The sequence below is a fragment of the Stegodyphus dumicola genome, chromosome 5 (genome assembly GCF_044657685.1).
Source record: "Stegodyphus dumicola isolate Sdum_Otavi_A_Nest chromosome 5, ASM4465768v1".
Lineage (NCBI taxonomy): Eukaryota > Metazoa > Arthropoda > Arachnida > Araneae > Eresidae > Stegodyphus > Stegodyphus dumicola.
In genome coordinates this window covers 194205787-194220058 of record NC_140772.1, presented here as the reverse complement: position 1 = coordinate 194220058, position 14272 = coordinate 194205787, and the positions used below count along the sequence as shown (strand labels likewise).

The following is a 14272-nucleotide window of genomic DNA, read 5'->3' as shown; positions in this document are numbered from 1 at the left end:
CCTGTAAGACTTTATTAAATGATTTTTTTTTTTAATTAGATACGTTCTTTAGATGAATGCATTAAGAAAGTCATAGATTGTAATGATTAGAGTGATGCAGATTATAGTCACAGATTATTATTATTGTGATTAAAATTAAATGATTAAATTATAATAAAATTAAATTATTATGATTTCAGTAATAAAGGTAATAAAATATTTGTACCTAGATGGACATAATGACCTAGATCTAATTATTTCATGTCTATTAGAGCAAGCATTTCAGGAATTTGAAAGTATCTCATTCTTTATTTTTTTAAATACGAATGCGAAACTTGCTCTATCAGAAAACAAAAAATTATGTTAACAGCTTATAAAATACCACTATGAAATGCTGAAAAGATAATTTTACTTCATAAGACCAAAAAATATAAATATAGTTTACAGGATATTTGCAGAACACTTGGATTGATGCAAAACAGTTACATGCAGAACACTTGTCAACTAAAATTACTAAATTCTGTAGAGAATTTAGTAGTTAATAAAATAGAAATAAAATAGAATACATGATTAAATAGAAATATATGATTAAGATAAAATGTGATCTCAGAAATTTAGAAAAGAAGTATTATTATTTACTGTTCAGTAGAAAAATTTAAAAGGTGTATTTTAATTTCACTGCCGATTGACGTAACAGTACAGAAAGTATTAAAAAAAAGATAGTATAAAAAGCATAAATATCGAACAAAAAATTCATGTATTACAATAAAAAGCAATTTCTTTAGTGAGCTACAATTATACATAAATAACTATTCTAAATATATAATAAATGACTAGCATAATTAGATAAAATGACCAGGTATTGTAGAAATAGTCTACCAGAAATAAAAATTTATGTACGCAATAAAATCTCAATATCATTTTTTAAATATTAAATTTATTATCATGGTGTTTATAAAAAATAATAGTCCATTCTCCAAACTAGGAATCTATATTTTCTGATTCAATAGAAGCATGAGGCCACCTGTTAGAAATAAAACAAGTTAGTGTAAAAAGTTCGATTATTCATATACAAAGACACTTATAACAGGTTGTGATTGGGTAATTTACTGATAATTACTATCAATATAAGTGAAGGGATACCTTTGTGAAGAATTTTCACAGGAAAATTGTCTTATATTTATGTTATAATGGGGAGGGGGGACATACAAATTTACACAACAGCTAGTTCACACATTAGAATATGAAGAATATTAATTCTTAAATTTAGGTGATAATATTAAAGCCAAATATGGAAAAATATAATGCAAAAATTCTGCTTAAACTTCAACTTTTACTCTAAAGTTTTTACAGTGATGTTGGCCTTCATCCATTTTACATGTTTATTTAAAGATCAGAGGGTAAATGAAAAATTATGGGATATGTTGTTGCTGCTAATAATTAGAAAGTCATTATATTTTAATTTAAAAAATCTCAAAAACTAAATAAAAGTGATTAATTAAAAAATATATCTGATGAATGAATTTTCTCCTGACCTGGTATAGATACAACGTATAACAGCAGGAAGTGTCATGTCTTTAGAGTCTTCAACTTGCTTGGCAAATGGCTCTAAAAAAGTGCAAAATTAATTTTCATTTGGTACAATTACAAGTAAATAAATTTTAGTAATTTTTTTATATATGCAGTTTTAAAGGCATTTAATGAGAATAATGATGAAATGAAACAATTTTCACATTATGTAAAAATTCCATCATTAATATTATTTAAAGCACAAAAATATGCAGTTTAACCCTTGAATACAACAAAAGACAATAAATCAGCATAGTGTACATAAAAATCAGTGCTTGATTTAATGCCTCAGAGCATTATCCTATTCCAAAAAGATTAAAATTAATTAAATGTGGAAATTTTTAATTAAATGAGAAATAACCATTAACCAACATTATGTAATAATAACCAACATTATAGAGAATACTTACAGTTTAAAAGCATATTAACAAAAAAAAAATAATATACCACACGATACTTATCTAAATTATAGTGACTAAATACAGTGGACTAAAATACACTTATGAAATAAATTAAGAGAATTTGCATATTTTATCGAATTGCTTGAAAAGAACTGAACATGAGGAAAAACCACTGCTTCTAGATAAAAATGCAAATCTTGTACGGCAAATACGTAAGCGTACACGTGTGTGTAAACGGGGACAGCAGAAAACAGGCTTTATAAGCGTGTGGAGGGTAAGACGAATTGCGTTTGCTAGCACACCTCGGCGAATTTTTTTGGTGTTATCTTTGTTATGTATTAATTGCTATTTTTCTTTCAAGCTTAAGTTTTGCTTACTATTTCAGTTTTGATCTGTAATTGAAGTTCTAAAATTTTTTTTTTGTTGCTTTAGTTGTTTAAAGTTGGTTGTACGTTTAAACTGTAACTTTTGTAAACTTTAAAATTAAGGTTTGGTTGCGTTAAAAGTTTTCTTAAGTTGACGTTGTTTAGTTTTATTTTGAATTTAGAGACTTAAGTTTACTTGTTTTGACCCTTAAGGTTGTTTAATTTTTAACTTTAATTATTTTAAAGTTTTGTTGCTGCACCTTTTAGCGTGTTTATTTTTTTTAACTTATGTTAACTTAATTTTTTGTTACCCCTCTTTCTATTAAAGTTGTCGAATACATATTTTCTGACTGGCGGTAAGGTAAATCAAAAGTAATTGTATTCAATCTGGGTTATGAGTGTTATGTTATGAGTGTTTTATCCACATTTAATTAATTTTAATACTCAAAATGCTGCTGAAGAAACAATTTATATAGTGCTGCCTTTTTTTATGAATTATATTGTTAGGTAATTAATAGTTAATTTTAATTCCCCAAAGTCATTTGTGTTGACTTGGTTCTGAAAATTTTCACTTCTCAACCGTCGGCTTGGAATCCATTCTCAGAATCCCTTATCAGAGGATTACTGCACCCCGAAATTCTTTCGCAATCACGAAAAACCATATATGCGGATGACGTGTTGGATGTATTCACCATCTGGAGTTTCCTTTAAAGAGGACCCTGTTTTGCTGGATAGGCGAGCAGGGAAAGGTTCTACAGCGTATTTTGTGAAGGGGGAAATAATCTTTGGGTAGGAAGCTCTACATGGTCGACTTGGACCTCGATGCGAGGCTAGATATCCCCCCTTGGTCTCGTCTGCGGAGATTGTTGACACATTGGTGTGGCCTTGGAGGCTGAATGATTGAATTGTGCTAACTGGCTCTTCTGGTAGTCGGGAAACCTCTTCCCGTGAAGAACTCTCTGTTTGGGCTGCTGGACTTGGCTTCCTGCTGATCACGTTCTACGCCAAATTTTCAAAAAACGCGCCAGCTATTAAAATGGATGCGCAGTTGTTTTCGAGAGGGAAGACGAAGAAAACATTTTCGATTACACGCTTTTCTTTCTGACGGAGCCAAGGAGACTTTCTCGAAGAAAAGGAACGAGAGATGACTTCTAAGATGCAGAGCGGAGACCAGCAGTTCGAAGTTCCTGGTGAGATAAACGATTAAACAACCTACACAGAAGAAAGACATATTGAATCAAGAATTCCTGAGTTTTATAGACTTCAGTATGGCCGGTGTTTCGGGGAAGACCGGAGTCCTACCGGTTGGAAGCGGCTGTGGGGTGGAAAGCCTGGCCTCCGAAAGTTGTGCCCATTACTAATTCTCATACTGTTTTTTAATTTTCTTTCTTGCAGAAGTATCTTCAGACGACTAACTATTATTACTTGCATCGTGACAGAATCTGTCCGAGTTTTTCGCCTGTATCAAGTACCCAAAATTTTGTATGATGGCCCCCAAACGGGAACGGTGAATTGTTAAATTTATAAAGAAGGTATGTAAACTTCAGTTGTTTCTTCAGATATAAGGATGACCGATCCCCACTATTTTAAAATGCAACTGTATTCTTACTATTTTATCCTTAATAAACGTTAGATTGATTTTACCTATTTAGCCTTGTAATTATTTGACTTTGCACTGGACCATAGCTTTTGAACGGGTTATTGCCCGACATTATGTCACTCAACGCAACTTCCTGAAATTTAGAATTGTTTATTTTTTTATGTTACACTAAGATAACTACTCAAACTCCTATGTTATGTGATGGATACAATATTGGTTGAAATGTTTTTGTTATGTTACCCATATATTCACATTTACCTACCACAAAATTTGGTATGAACATTGATTATAGAAATCACACAGAATGATATTAAGTAGTAAATAATACATTTGAAATTATGTTATGTGATATTGATATAACAATATTTGGAATAAAAAAAGTCAGCACTATATAAATTGTTTCTTCAGCAGCATTTTAAGTATAAACACTCATAACCCAGATTACAATTACTATTGATTCACCTTACCCCCAGTCAGAAAATATGTATTCGACAACTTTAATAGAAAGAGGGGTAAAAAAATTAAGTTAACATAAGTTAAAAAAAATAAATACACTAATGGGGCAGCAACAAAACTTTAAAATAATTAAAGTTAAAAATTAAACAACCTTAAGGGTCAAAACAAGTAAACTTAAGTCCCAAAACTAAACAACTTGAACTTAAGAAAACTTTTAAAGCAACCAAACCTTAATTTTAAAGTTTACAAAAGTTACTGTTTAAACTTACAACCAACTTTAAATAACTAAAGAAAAAAAAATTAGAACTTCAATTACAGATTAAAACTGAAATAGTAAGGAAAACTTAAGCTTGAAAAAAAAATAGCAATTAATACATAACATCTTGCAGTACTCGGTTAAATTCATACCTGAACAGTAAAAATGAGTAACCACCAACGTTAGATGATGGAATGAAGTGGCGAATTGTGGGGAGGCTAGAGGCAGGCCAATCGCAAGTCCAGATATGTAGAGAGTGAGAGTTTAATTTAACGCCCACTATCGTGTGTAACCTATGGAAACAGTTCCAGGATACTGGATCCATCGAGAGAAAGCCTGGGCAAGGTCATCCAAGAGTCACGACGGCCAGAGAAGATCGTTATTTGTTCACTTTAGCGAGGCGTAACAGAGGGGATGCATCTTTTCAGCTCTCTCGGGACCTGTATGCAGCCACAGAAACCCGTGTAACATGTGTTACTGCTTCCAAAAGACTGAATGGGAGAGGGTTGTTTGACAGAAGACCAGCTGTTTCCGTCCCGCTCCTACCTCTACGGACAGGAGAGTCCGATTAGCATGGTGCAGGTAGCATAGTGATTGGAGTACGGAGCAATGAGCTAGTCCCGTTTTAGCCTAAACAGCGATTCTCGCCGTACTTTCATATGGTACGGCGAGAATCCGTACCATATGAAAGTACGGTTTATATTATATCAACCTATGTTCACACCAAATTTCATTAAAATCTGTCCAGTAGTTCTGGAGATCGTAGATCAAATATGAAAATTCTCTTAATTTCTTTCACCAGACTCTTTCAGATATGCCACAGTCTTTGGTATAATGGTTTGTAGAGCTGGCTGCGACGCTATTGGGTTTGCATTTGAATTATGAAGAAGGTATGGATTTTTGCAGTTGACTTTTCTGTCTTCCGTTAATGATACTGATTCTTCCCTGTGGTTAATCCAGGCTGAACCCTAGATTTTTTTGTCACCCAATGGCTCAGTACTTTATGGCTGCTATATTATGTTGCCCCAAGAATTCTCAAGATTCTAAAAGTTGAATTCTGTGCGTTTTGCTGCCCAGTGCAGCCATACTGATTACACTGGCCTTGGCTACATTTTGGGCAAACTGCTTTACAAACAGACAGCTAAATAACCAACAGGTCTGCTGATTCTCAATGAATGATTAAAATGCAAGTGTTTGAGCACTGGATTAAAAAATTTCAGGTAATATGCCTTTACCAGTAATCCACATATGGACTCATTTTCTTAAAAAAAGGAAATGGCCCCTTTTTGCATACATTATTTTCAACAATAATGTTAGGTTTCTCACAATACTTAAAATTAATGTTATGATTGTCGATTTATTTAACGCCTAAGTTCTAAGATACCATTTGAAGGAAAAGAAAAGAACATGGTATCATGTCCACATGTTTATAAGAGAAAGCAAAATATAACAGAATAATAAAATCATGATATCTAATTAACACTATTAGTTTTATTTTGCGAAATATACAGATGTCTCTGTGATGTGAAGAATCTACATGAATGTATACATGTTTCTTGATCTGTAAAGAAAAAGTATCTATAGTCATCAAATTTTGAATAACATAATCTTCCACCAAAACATGGGAACCTGAAAGACCGACTTTGGAACTTGTTTTATTGTCTATTTCATAGTTAGTAAAACTTTAATGAATTTTCGATTAAAAAACTCATTAATTTGGAAGTGAGAAGTGGCAATGCTGTAAGGAATAAAACATCATTATCTCCAGTGCATGAGACTGTCTATTAGAAATTCTAAAGACATGCTATTTTTAAATGTTTTTGAAAGAACGTGGCATTAGCCCAAATGCTCTCAAAACGTGTGTGTGTCTGTGAATGAAAGATATGCCCATTTGGGCTTTATAATATCTGAAAGCTTTCAAAGTTTTTCTTTTATTATTTTAAACATAGACTCTTGGGTGGATATCATGTGAATGCATGAATTGTTGCCTTTCATACATAAGCATTCATAAAGAGTATGACATGCATAGAAAGAAGTATGTAAAAAAACTTTCACATGCTTTGCAGAATGCTATGCTTAACTGAAATAAAGATCTTAGGAAATTTTATTTAATATGTTTGTTCAAACAAAGAAAACATCTGTACAGTGAAAGCTTAATTATCCAGTAAGTACATTAAACGGTGAATGCAAGATGCATGGAAATTTCAGACGGTTCAACATATATAAAATGAAATTCATGTTATAAAAGCTAAATGAATGGAAGAAATTTCCAAATTAAAATTATAAGAACAATCATCTCATTTATTATTATTTGAATATCAAAAGTCTATATTAAAAATTTAGCAAGACCTTGAAAAACAAAATGAATTTCAGATATAAAAGCCGATGCATTTTTGTAGGTCTTAAATATATAAAAATATCCTTAGTGGTCTGCCGAAATTTTTTGTATGAGAAAGAGGCTTAATGCCTCTACGCGTAGATTTCAGCGTTGTAAAAATCCGCCTCTTAGAGAACTTTATAAAAGTAAATATCTTGAATATAGAAAAGTTTACAATCTAAAGCTTGCCGACGCTAAATCTCAGTCTTGGAAAACATTTCTTTCGACCATTGATGTTCACAATGTATGGGAAAAGATTTACACGTATGGAGTTAAAAGAGATTTCATGAAAAAAATTGAAATAACTGGTATTTGTCTTTCCACTGGAGAGACAACCAACTCTTTAGAAGAGACAATTACTGCTGTGCTTCAGAAATCTTTCCCCTCGGATCTAGAGGAAAATGATGATGATTTGCATAAGGAATACAGTCAAGCTGCGCGTACTGCTTATTCTTCTTTTGTAGATCCTATGTTTTCTTGTGATGAAGTTAATACAGTTATTTCTATGCTGGAACCAAATAAATCACCTGGTCCTGACTCTATTTCGAATGAGATTATTAAACAGTTTCATTTAATGTTTCCTCAATTTCTCCATAAACTTTTTAACGTTTGCCTAAATGTTGGCATTTTCCCACGTCTTTGGAAACATGCTCAAGTAATTTTTATTCCTAAAGGAAATGAGTCTAGGATTCCTCGCCTAGATAACCTTAGGTGTATAAGCTTGCTTCCTGTTTTGGGTAAGTGCTTGGAAAAACTTTTTATTAACAGAATTTGCTGGTATCTCCGCCTTCTTTTTGGTAATCAGTGTGGTTTTACACCTCAAAAAAGTTCTGAAGACGCTCTTTTACGCTTGAATGAAATTGTTCAGAGAGGAAAAGAGAAAAACTTGCACACTATTTTGGTCTTTTTGGATATTAAGGGCGCCTTCGACTATGCGTGCTGGCCTTGTATTCTCAATCTTCTCAAAAAAGTGGAACTTCCAATGAATATTTTTTCACTTGCTGCTGATTTTTTAAATGATCGGGCGGCCAAATTGCAATTGGGCTCGGCTTCTGCAATCCGTCACCTTGAAAGGGGTTGCCCTCAAGGTTCTGTTTCAAGACCTACGTTTTGGAATATTATTATTAATGATCTCCTATTAAAACTGGAAAATCTTGCTTGTTGTGATACTATAGCCTTTGCGGATGATGTTTTGTTTTGCTTCCAGAGTAAGGACCTTTCTGCTACTTTTTTACAGGCACATGAGACTTTAAATTTCGCCTCCAACTGGTCAAAAGGTTTAAAGTTAGATTTTAATCCTGATAAAACCAGGGTTATGATTATTGAAAAGCGAAACATCTGTTATGATGCATTTCAGTTATCTCTCGATGGCACCCCTTTGACTGTGGTAAAGCAAATGAAATATCTTGGGTTTTTTCTTGACTCTAAATTTTCTTGGAACAACACTTAACTTATGTATCAGAGAAATGTGATAAATTACAGCGTGGATTAAGTCGTATTGCACGCAACACATACGGTATTAATTACAACGTTCATTCGCTCATCTATAAACAAGGAATTGCACCCTTCATTATGTATGGGCTCTAGAGTCTGGGGTATATCGCTCAAGAAGAAGATAAATTATAGATATTTACGACTTGTTCAAAGGCGGTTACTACTGCGGGTCATATGTGGATATCGTACCGTAAGCTATGAGTCTGTTTATGCAATTTCTGGCTTTCCTCCAATTGACATTGCCATTCTTCATTCTATTGCTTGATTGTATATTACCTCTATCTGATATCCCTCATCCTTCAGAAAGAAATGCTGTTAATTTTATTCAGTTTAGCAATAAAATCGTAGATGATTCGCCTGTAACTTGCTATACTGATGGCAAGGTTGGTCTCGCATTTGTTGTCTTCAAAAATGGTCTTGAATTTGAGCGCTTTCAATTTAGAATCAGAGATGAATGTACCGTTTTCATAGCTGAACTTTTGTGCTTAAACTTCGCCGTCAAATGGGTATCTAAACAAAACAGTGCTGTTTCAGACTATCTCATTTGTACTGATTCCCTTTCATCCTTGGAGATCTTAAAATGTATTTCTTCTTCTAATAATATCATTATCGAGATTCAAAAAGAACTGAAAAATTTAAAGGATAAAAATATTTCGGTTTCATTTTGATTTGTTCGTGGTCATACAGGTGTTGTTGGGAACGAACGAGCCGATTTCCTTGCTAAGACTGCGACTAAGCGGGAAATTGACACTTTTGTCAATATCCCTAATTACTTCTATAAGAAGGTCATGTATGAAAGCATTGTGGAGTCGTGGAATCACGAATTCATTAATTCAAATAAAGGGAGTTTAACTAGAAGATTTTTCCCTTCTATTAAAATGAGATTGTCATGAAAGAAAAGTCTTGAAACTGGGACTGAAAAATTTTAATATTAACTGGCCTCCAGAGTTTTACCAATTTATTTCCGAGAGAAGTGCTTTTAACACTTTTTGTTAATTCATTGTAAAACTGTGTAATCATCCTTAATTTTATTTCAATTTTCTCTTCTGTTTATTTTGTATTGTGTTTCATACTTACTTCTGTAAGCCCCATGTGATACTATGTGGTACATGGGGAACTTGTTGTGTTTCTTTTAATAATAAAATATATATATATAAAAATGAAACATCTTAACAAATTATGATATCCCATCGCCAGGAAAGCTGAGAAGTATCCTTCCATATTTATGCCAACCATACTACTAGAAGCTTGAAAAAAAGCTGTTTATTTAATTAATCATTGGATACAAGTTACGAAAGTCACTTATCATAATTTTTTAGATGGCCACTGTTTACACATTTTTCAAATAAAGCCACAGAGCATGGACATTAATGCAACTTTGCTTGATGCTAGGATACTAAACTTCGAAAAACCTCTACTATATGCTATTATGTTGAAGGCAGGTCTAAATTTCAATCTTTTTTTTTTTTTTAAATGTCATGGAAACATAGATAAAAAGCAATTAACTTATATCCTTCTTTACAAAAACTAAATTGGTTTATCCAGAATTAATTGGGATTACATTAAAGCATGATGAAGATCTTATTATTGTTGGTAAGACCATATTTAACCATTATTTTCCTGCCCCAGTAGTTAAGAGCATTGAATAATGGAAGTTCGAACTCGGTTCAATGCCAGCAAATAGGCTGGCTGCATGTTTGGGTTTCATGGTTTTTCCCCATGTGTAACATGAATATGACCTAGTTTCCCTTAGGAAGATATTCCTCCCCTTAGACAGATACCATATTATATTACTCATATAACCTAACCATTATTGGCACTAAATCACATTGCTTTCTGACAGTTTTTGCTTGCCAAAATTGGTTTGACAGGAAAGACATCCATGAGCAGTCTTCTGACGAACGGCAAATTCCTTGGAATAATGTGATGGGACAGCGCTAGGGCAGGACATGTAAGCAACATCTTCTGAAAGAGAGCCATGTAACTGTATTCATACTTTAAATGTGATTAGTGGATTTCTCTATACATGCTGTATAATGCTTTTACAAGTCTCTCTGACTTTAAAAAAATATTTTGGTCAATTGAGTTGTTCAGATATGATCATATGTGAGGAGACAGCAAAATAATATTTTAAGATGAAAATACATTGCTTTGTGTTCAGGAAGACAATGATTCACTTTTACACATGAACCTCTCAATTGCGATTCAGTGCAATCTGCAATGACATTTTTATAAACAAACCTATTTGCACTCATTAGGTATTACTCTGATGCAACTTTCTAATTGTCCACACTATGAAGCATAATATTGTGAGGGCAAATTACCAGAAATGAAGTTAATTAGAATCAAGAAAGTATTTTGCAAAAGATATGATAAGTATTGATAAAATCGAAAACTGTTATAAAATTGTAGCTATTAAATAAACAACACACGGAAATGAAACTAATGCGAAAGGAATAATAATAATGAATATATAAACTAGAACAAATAAAATTAAATAAATACATATTACTATTCTTAAAAAACATCACACCTAGAAGAAAGATAGATACAACCTTTATTTTTGTAGGATTATAAGGTATTTCTCCCGCCTTCCTAGCTTGCTTTCGTGTTGTAGTGGTTCTGAACGCTGGGCCGGTATTCCAGAGGTCCGTGGTTCGATTTCCGGTGAAAGCGGTTGCTAATTTTTCATCTCTCTGGCTTTTCCAATTAACCTAATGTCTCTACAAGTGGCGCTCGAACTAAAAGGGTTGTAGATGATGATTCTCCACACTCAGGATTTCGCGATTGGGTCCCCTAAAAACCCCAGTCGCCCTTTAAAAGGGGGGAGTATATAAGGTATTTCTGCCGCCTTCCTAGCGTGCCATCGTGGAGTAGTGGTTCTGCACGCTGGGCCCGGTATTCCAGAGGTCCGTGGTTCGATTCCCGACGAAGGCGGTTGCTAATTTTTCATCTCTCCGGCTTTTCCAATTAACCTAATGTCTCTACAGGTCATGCGTAAACAGTGCAGAATAAAAGATTAGTATTTAAAAGTAATATGTTTTTCATAGATACAGTGAGTATTCTGTGTCCACTTTTGACTTGTATTGCTTACTTGACATCTGTTGGCACTGGATCCTGGTTACGAATATAACTTTTTTTTTTTTTTTATTATTTATCCCATCATCCACAGACACACTATGATACCATTATTTTTACCTAAAACAAAATTGTAATTTATCAAAAAAGATGAGCTCAGGCTACTCAGTTTGCCAGATACAATGTTTGAAAGTCTATTGCAGGCTGGCAATACATTGTTGAGTTATCACAATTAACCAGAGATACAATTGATGTATCTGACATCCAAAGCATAATAAATGATGATATATAAAGACTGATAAAGCTAGAAAATATGCCGATATCCACAACTACTGGGCCAATATTATTGATGACACAGAATACTCTGTAAAACACATCCTGCTGAGATGAACATCTCTTCCTGTTATCTACATATGATTCCAGAATCTCTTCTTAGTTCACTACGCCCTTTTTTGATTTTGCCTCTGCATAAATCCAGTTCTAAAATAATTGCAATCGCCACGGTTATGCTGGGCAGCAAAATTTTAGAGAAGCTGAGACCTAGAATTTAGGAGCAGCAACAACTACTTCACGTAAACAAAAATGTTTAGCGTCACTACCAGTCCTCTTTGTCACTGGTGTGATTATATGACTTTCTTCCTGATGCAGAGGAATAAATTCTTATTTAACCATCATACAAATTTAGAAGGTTTGGTTTGGCTTATTTTGATTATGGCAAACCACTCAACAGCTACCTGAATAAGGAGAAGGATGACGACATGGAGGACATTCTAAGGAAAACTGGTTCCTACACACATCACACATGGAAAAAAACACGAAAATACAACAGCCAGTCTGTTCATGCGATTCCAGTTTCATACCGAACTACCAATATTCAATGACTTTATTGCTTGGCTGTTGGTGGGACAAATTTAAAAGAACAAGGTTATAATTTACAGATTTACATGTTTTGAGGTTTCACTAATTTAGCTTTAGAATTCGTGCACTAATGAGCTTGAAATGCTAAAAACTTATTCCATATTTTTTACTTTATATACCTTGAAAAAAAATAAAAATTGTAGCTGCAGTTCTTCTTGGTGTATCAGGTTTTACCAATATTGCAACAATTAAACAAATACAATGTATACTTTCTAATAAAACTAATTTTAATTGGTATATAAATTAATCTTGTTTACTATTTACGTTTACTATTACTATTTAAAGAAAATAATTTTGATGTCTTTTTTAGCTCTGCATTGAAACTATTAGTATACAAAAGACTATTTAAAGACAATTTAAGTCCCCTTGTTAATTTAGTCCCCTGTTAAAGAAAAACAATTAATAATTTCCGTTTCTAAAATCTCATATAGTCTATAAAAGAAATAACAGAAGCTATGCATTTCACTCTGATTTTCTTATTTGGGTCTGCTATTATAAATATGAGATAACAAATCTTTGAACTAAAACTAATTAAAAAAAATTCAGTCACTTGCATAAGTCACTTTATAATAATTTGAGAACAACTGAATTTCATATAAATTAGAAAGCAAATAAATAACAAAAGTAGCTTTACTTATGATAAACGAATTTTCTTCATTCTGGACTGATAAGCCATCATAATACAATAACCGAAATGAATCATCAGGAGAAGTTTTTTCAAGTATGTCAGTAGAAGTTCCGAAAAGGACGCTGAAATGACTGCCACTTAGTAACACCCAAATTGGATAAACGGGATTTTTGTAGTGATTTCCTACCTGTAATTATAAATAAAACAATGATGAATTTAAACTATAGAAAGCTGATTGCAAACGCATTTTCACACAAAATACAAATAAGAAACTTTTCATTAACTTTTAACTATTTGACATACAGTGACATTTGGGATGCATTGCTTACATTTCGCACATTTTTAGACTGTGAGCTGTTCTAAATTTTTCAGACTGTGAGACATATTTTTTAGACTGACAGTTAAAAGCTAGAGACTATTCACACATTTACTAGAGGACTTTGCTTTGCTAAAAAAATTTTGCCTGCTTAGAATTTTTTTTATCTGCAACTATATATATTATTTAACTGCAACTATATTTTGCAACTATATATATATATATATATATATTAAGTGTAAATTATTGTCGGCTATTTGACAACTTTGTTTTCGTGCAAAATTGCGCTTTTAAAGAACCAATGAACAGAAGGCCATGTTTGTACTCTTTCCGAAGAAACTTATTCGTAGTTAAGGAACAATAGATAGTATTGTCAATAAGAAAGGGAAAAAACGTCGAAGTTTGGCTTCAAGGAGAAAAATTTTTCAAAATACATAACCAAGGAAAAAAGGATGCTTTGAATGTTAGAAAAGTAAGAAATTTAGTATTAAAAGAAAATCTGCGAAGTCAGAAGGACAGTTGCATAATCATTAAAATGCTCAGTGTCAACTGCAAAGACAGTGATTAATGCTAATTTAAATCTTAAAAGAGTCAAAAAACTTAATGTGTTTGTCTTTCTTTACTGTATATCACAAACCGCAGAATGCTCTGCAGAATTCTTTATGAGAAACAATTATTTAGACAAAAATGGAAACTTTTTTTACAATAGATGAATCGCTGTGCTAAAAGATATCCATTTATTATCCACAAAATGAAGAAAAAAGTCTTGGAACATGGTTCAAAGTATCTAAAGAAAGTTTCTGAAAGGGATTTATGATTGTTGCTGTCTTTTGAT

At 32.7% G+C, this 14272-nt stretch overlaps 1 protein-coding gene across 1 annotated transcript in view; it reads right to left on the bottom strand.

The window, feature by feature from the left end:
- Window positions 1-414: 414 nt before the first annotated feature.
- The window catches only part of LOC118204374 (putative ubiquitin carboxyl-terminal hydrolase MINDY-4), a 70697-nt gene continuing 56839 nt past the window's right edge, over window positions 415-14272 (bottom strand). Inside the window, exons 12-14 of the mRNA XM_085817508.1 lie at window positions 13128-13308; window positions 1515-1587; window positions 415-1003 (exon numbers count right to left, since the gene is read on the bottom strand). Coding sequence (XP_085673634.1) covers window positions 961-1003; window positions 1515-1587; window positions 13128-13308 — 297 coding nt within the window. The 3' untranslated portion in view covers window positions 415-960. The remainder of the gene's footprint in view (window positions 1004-1514; window positions 1588-13127; window positions 13309-14272) is intronic.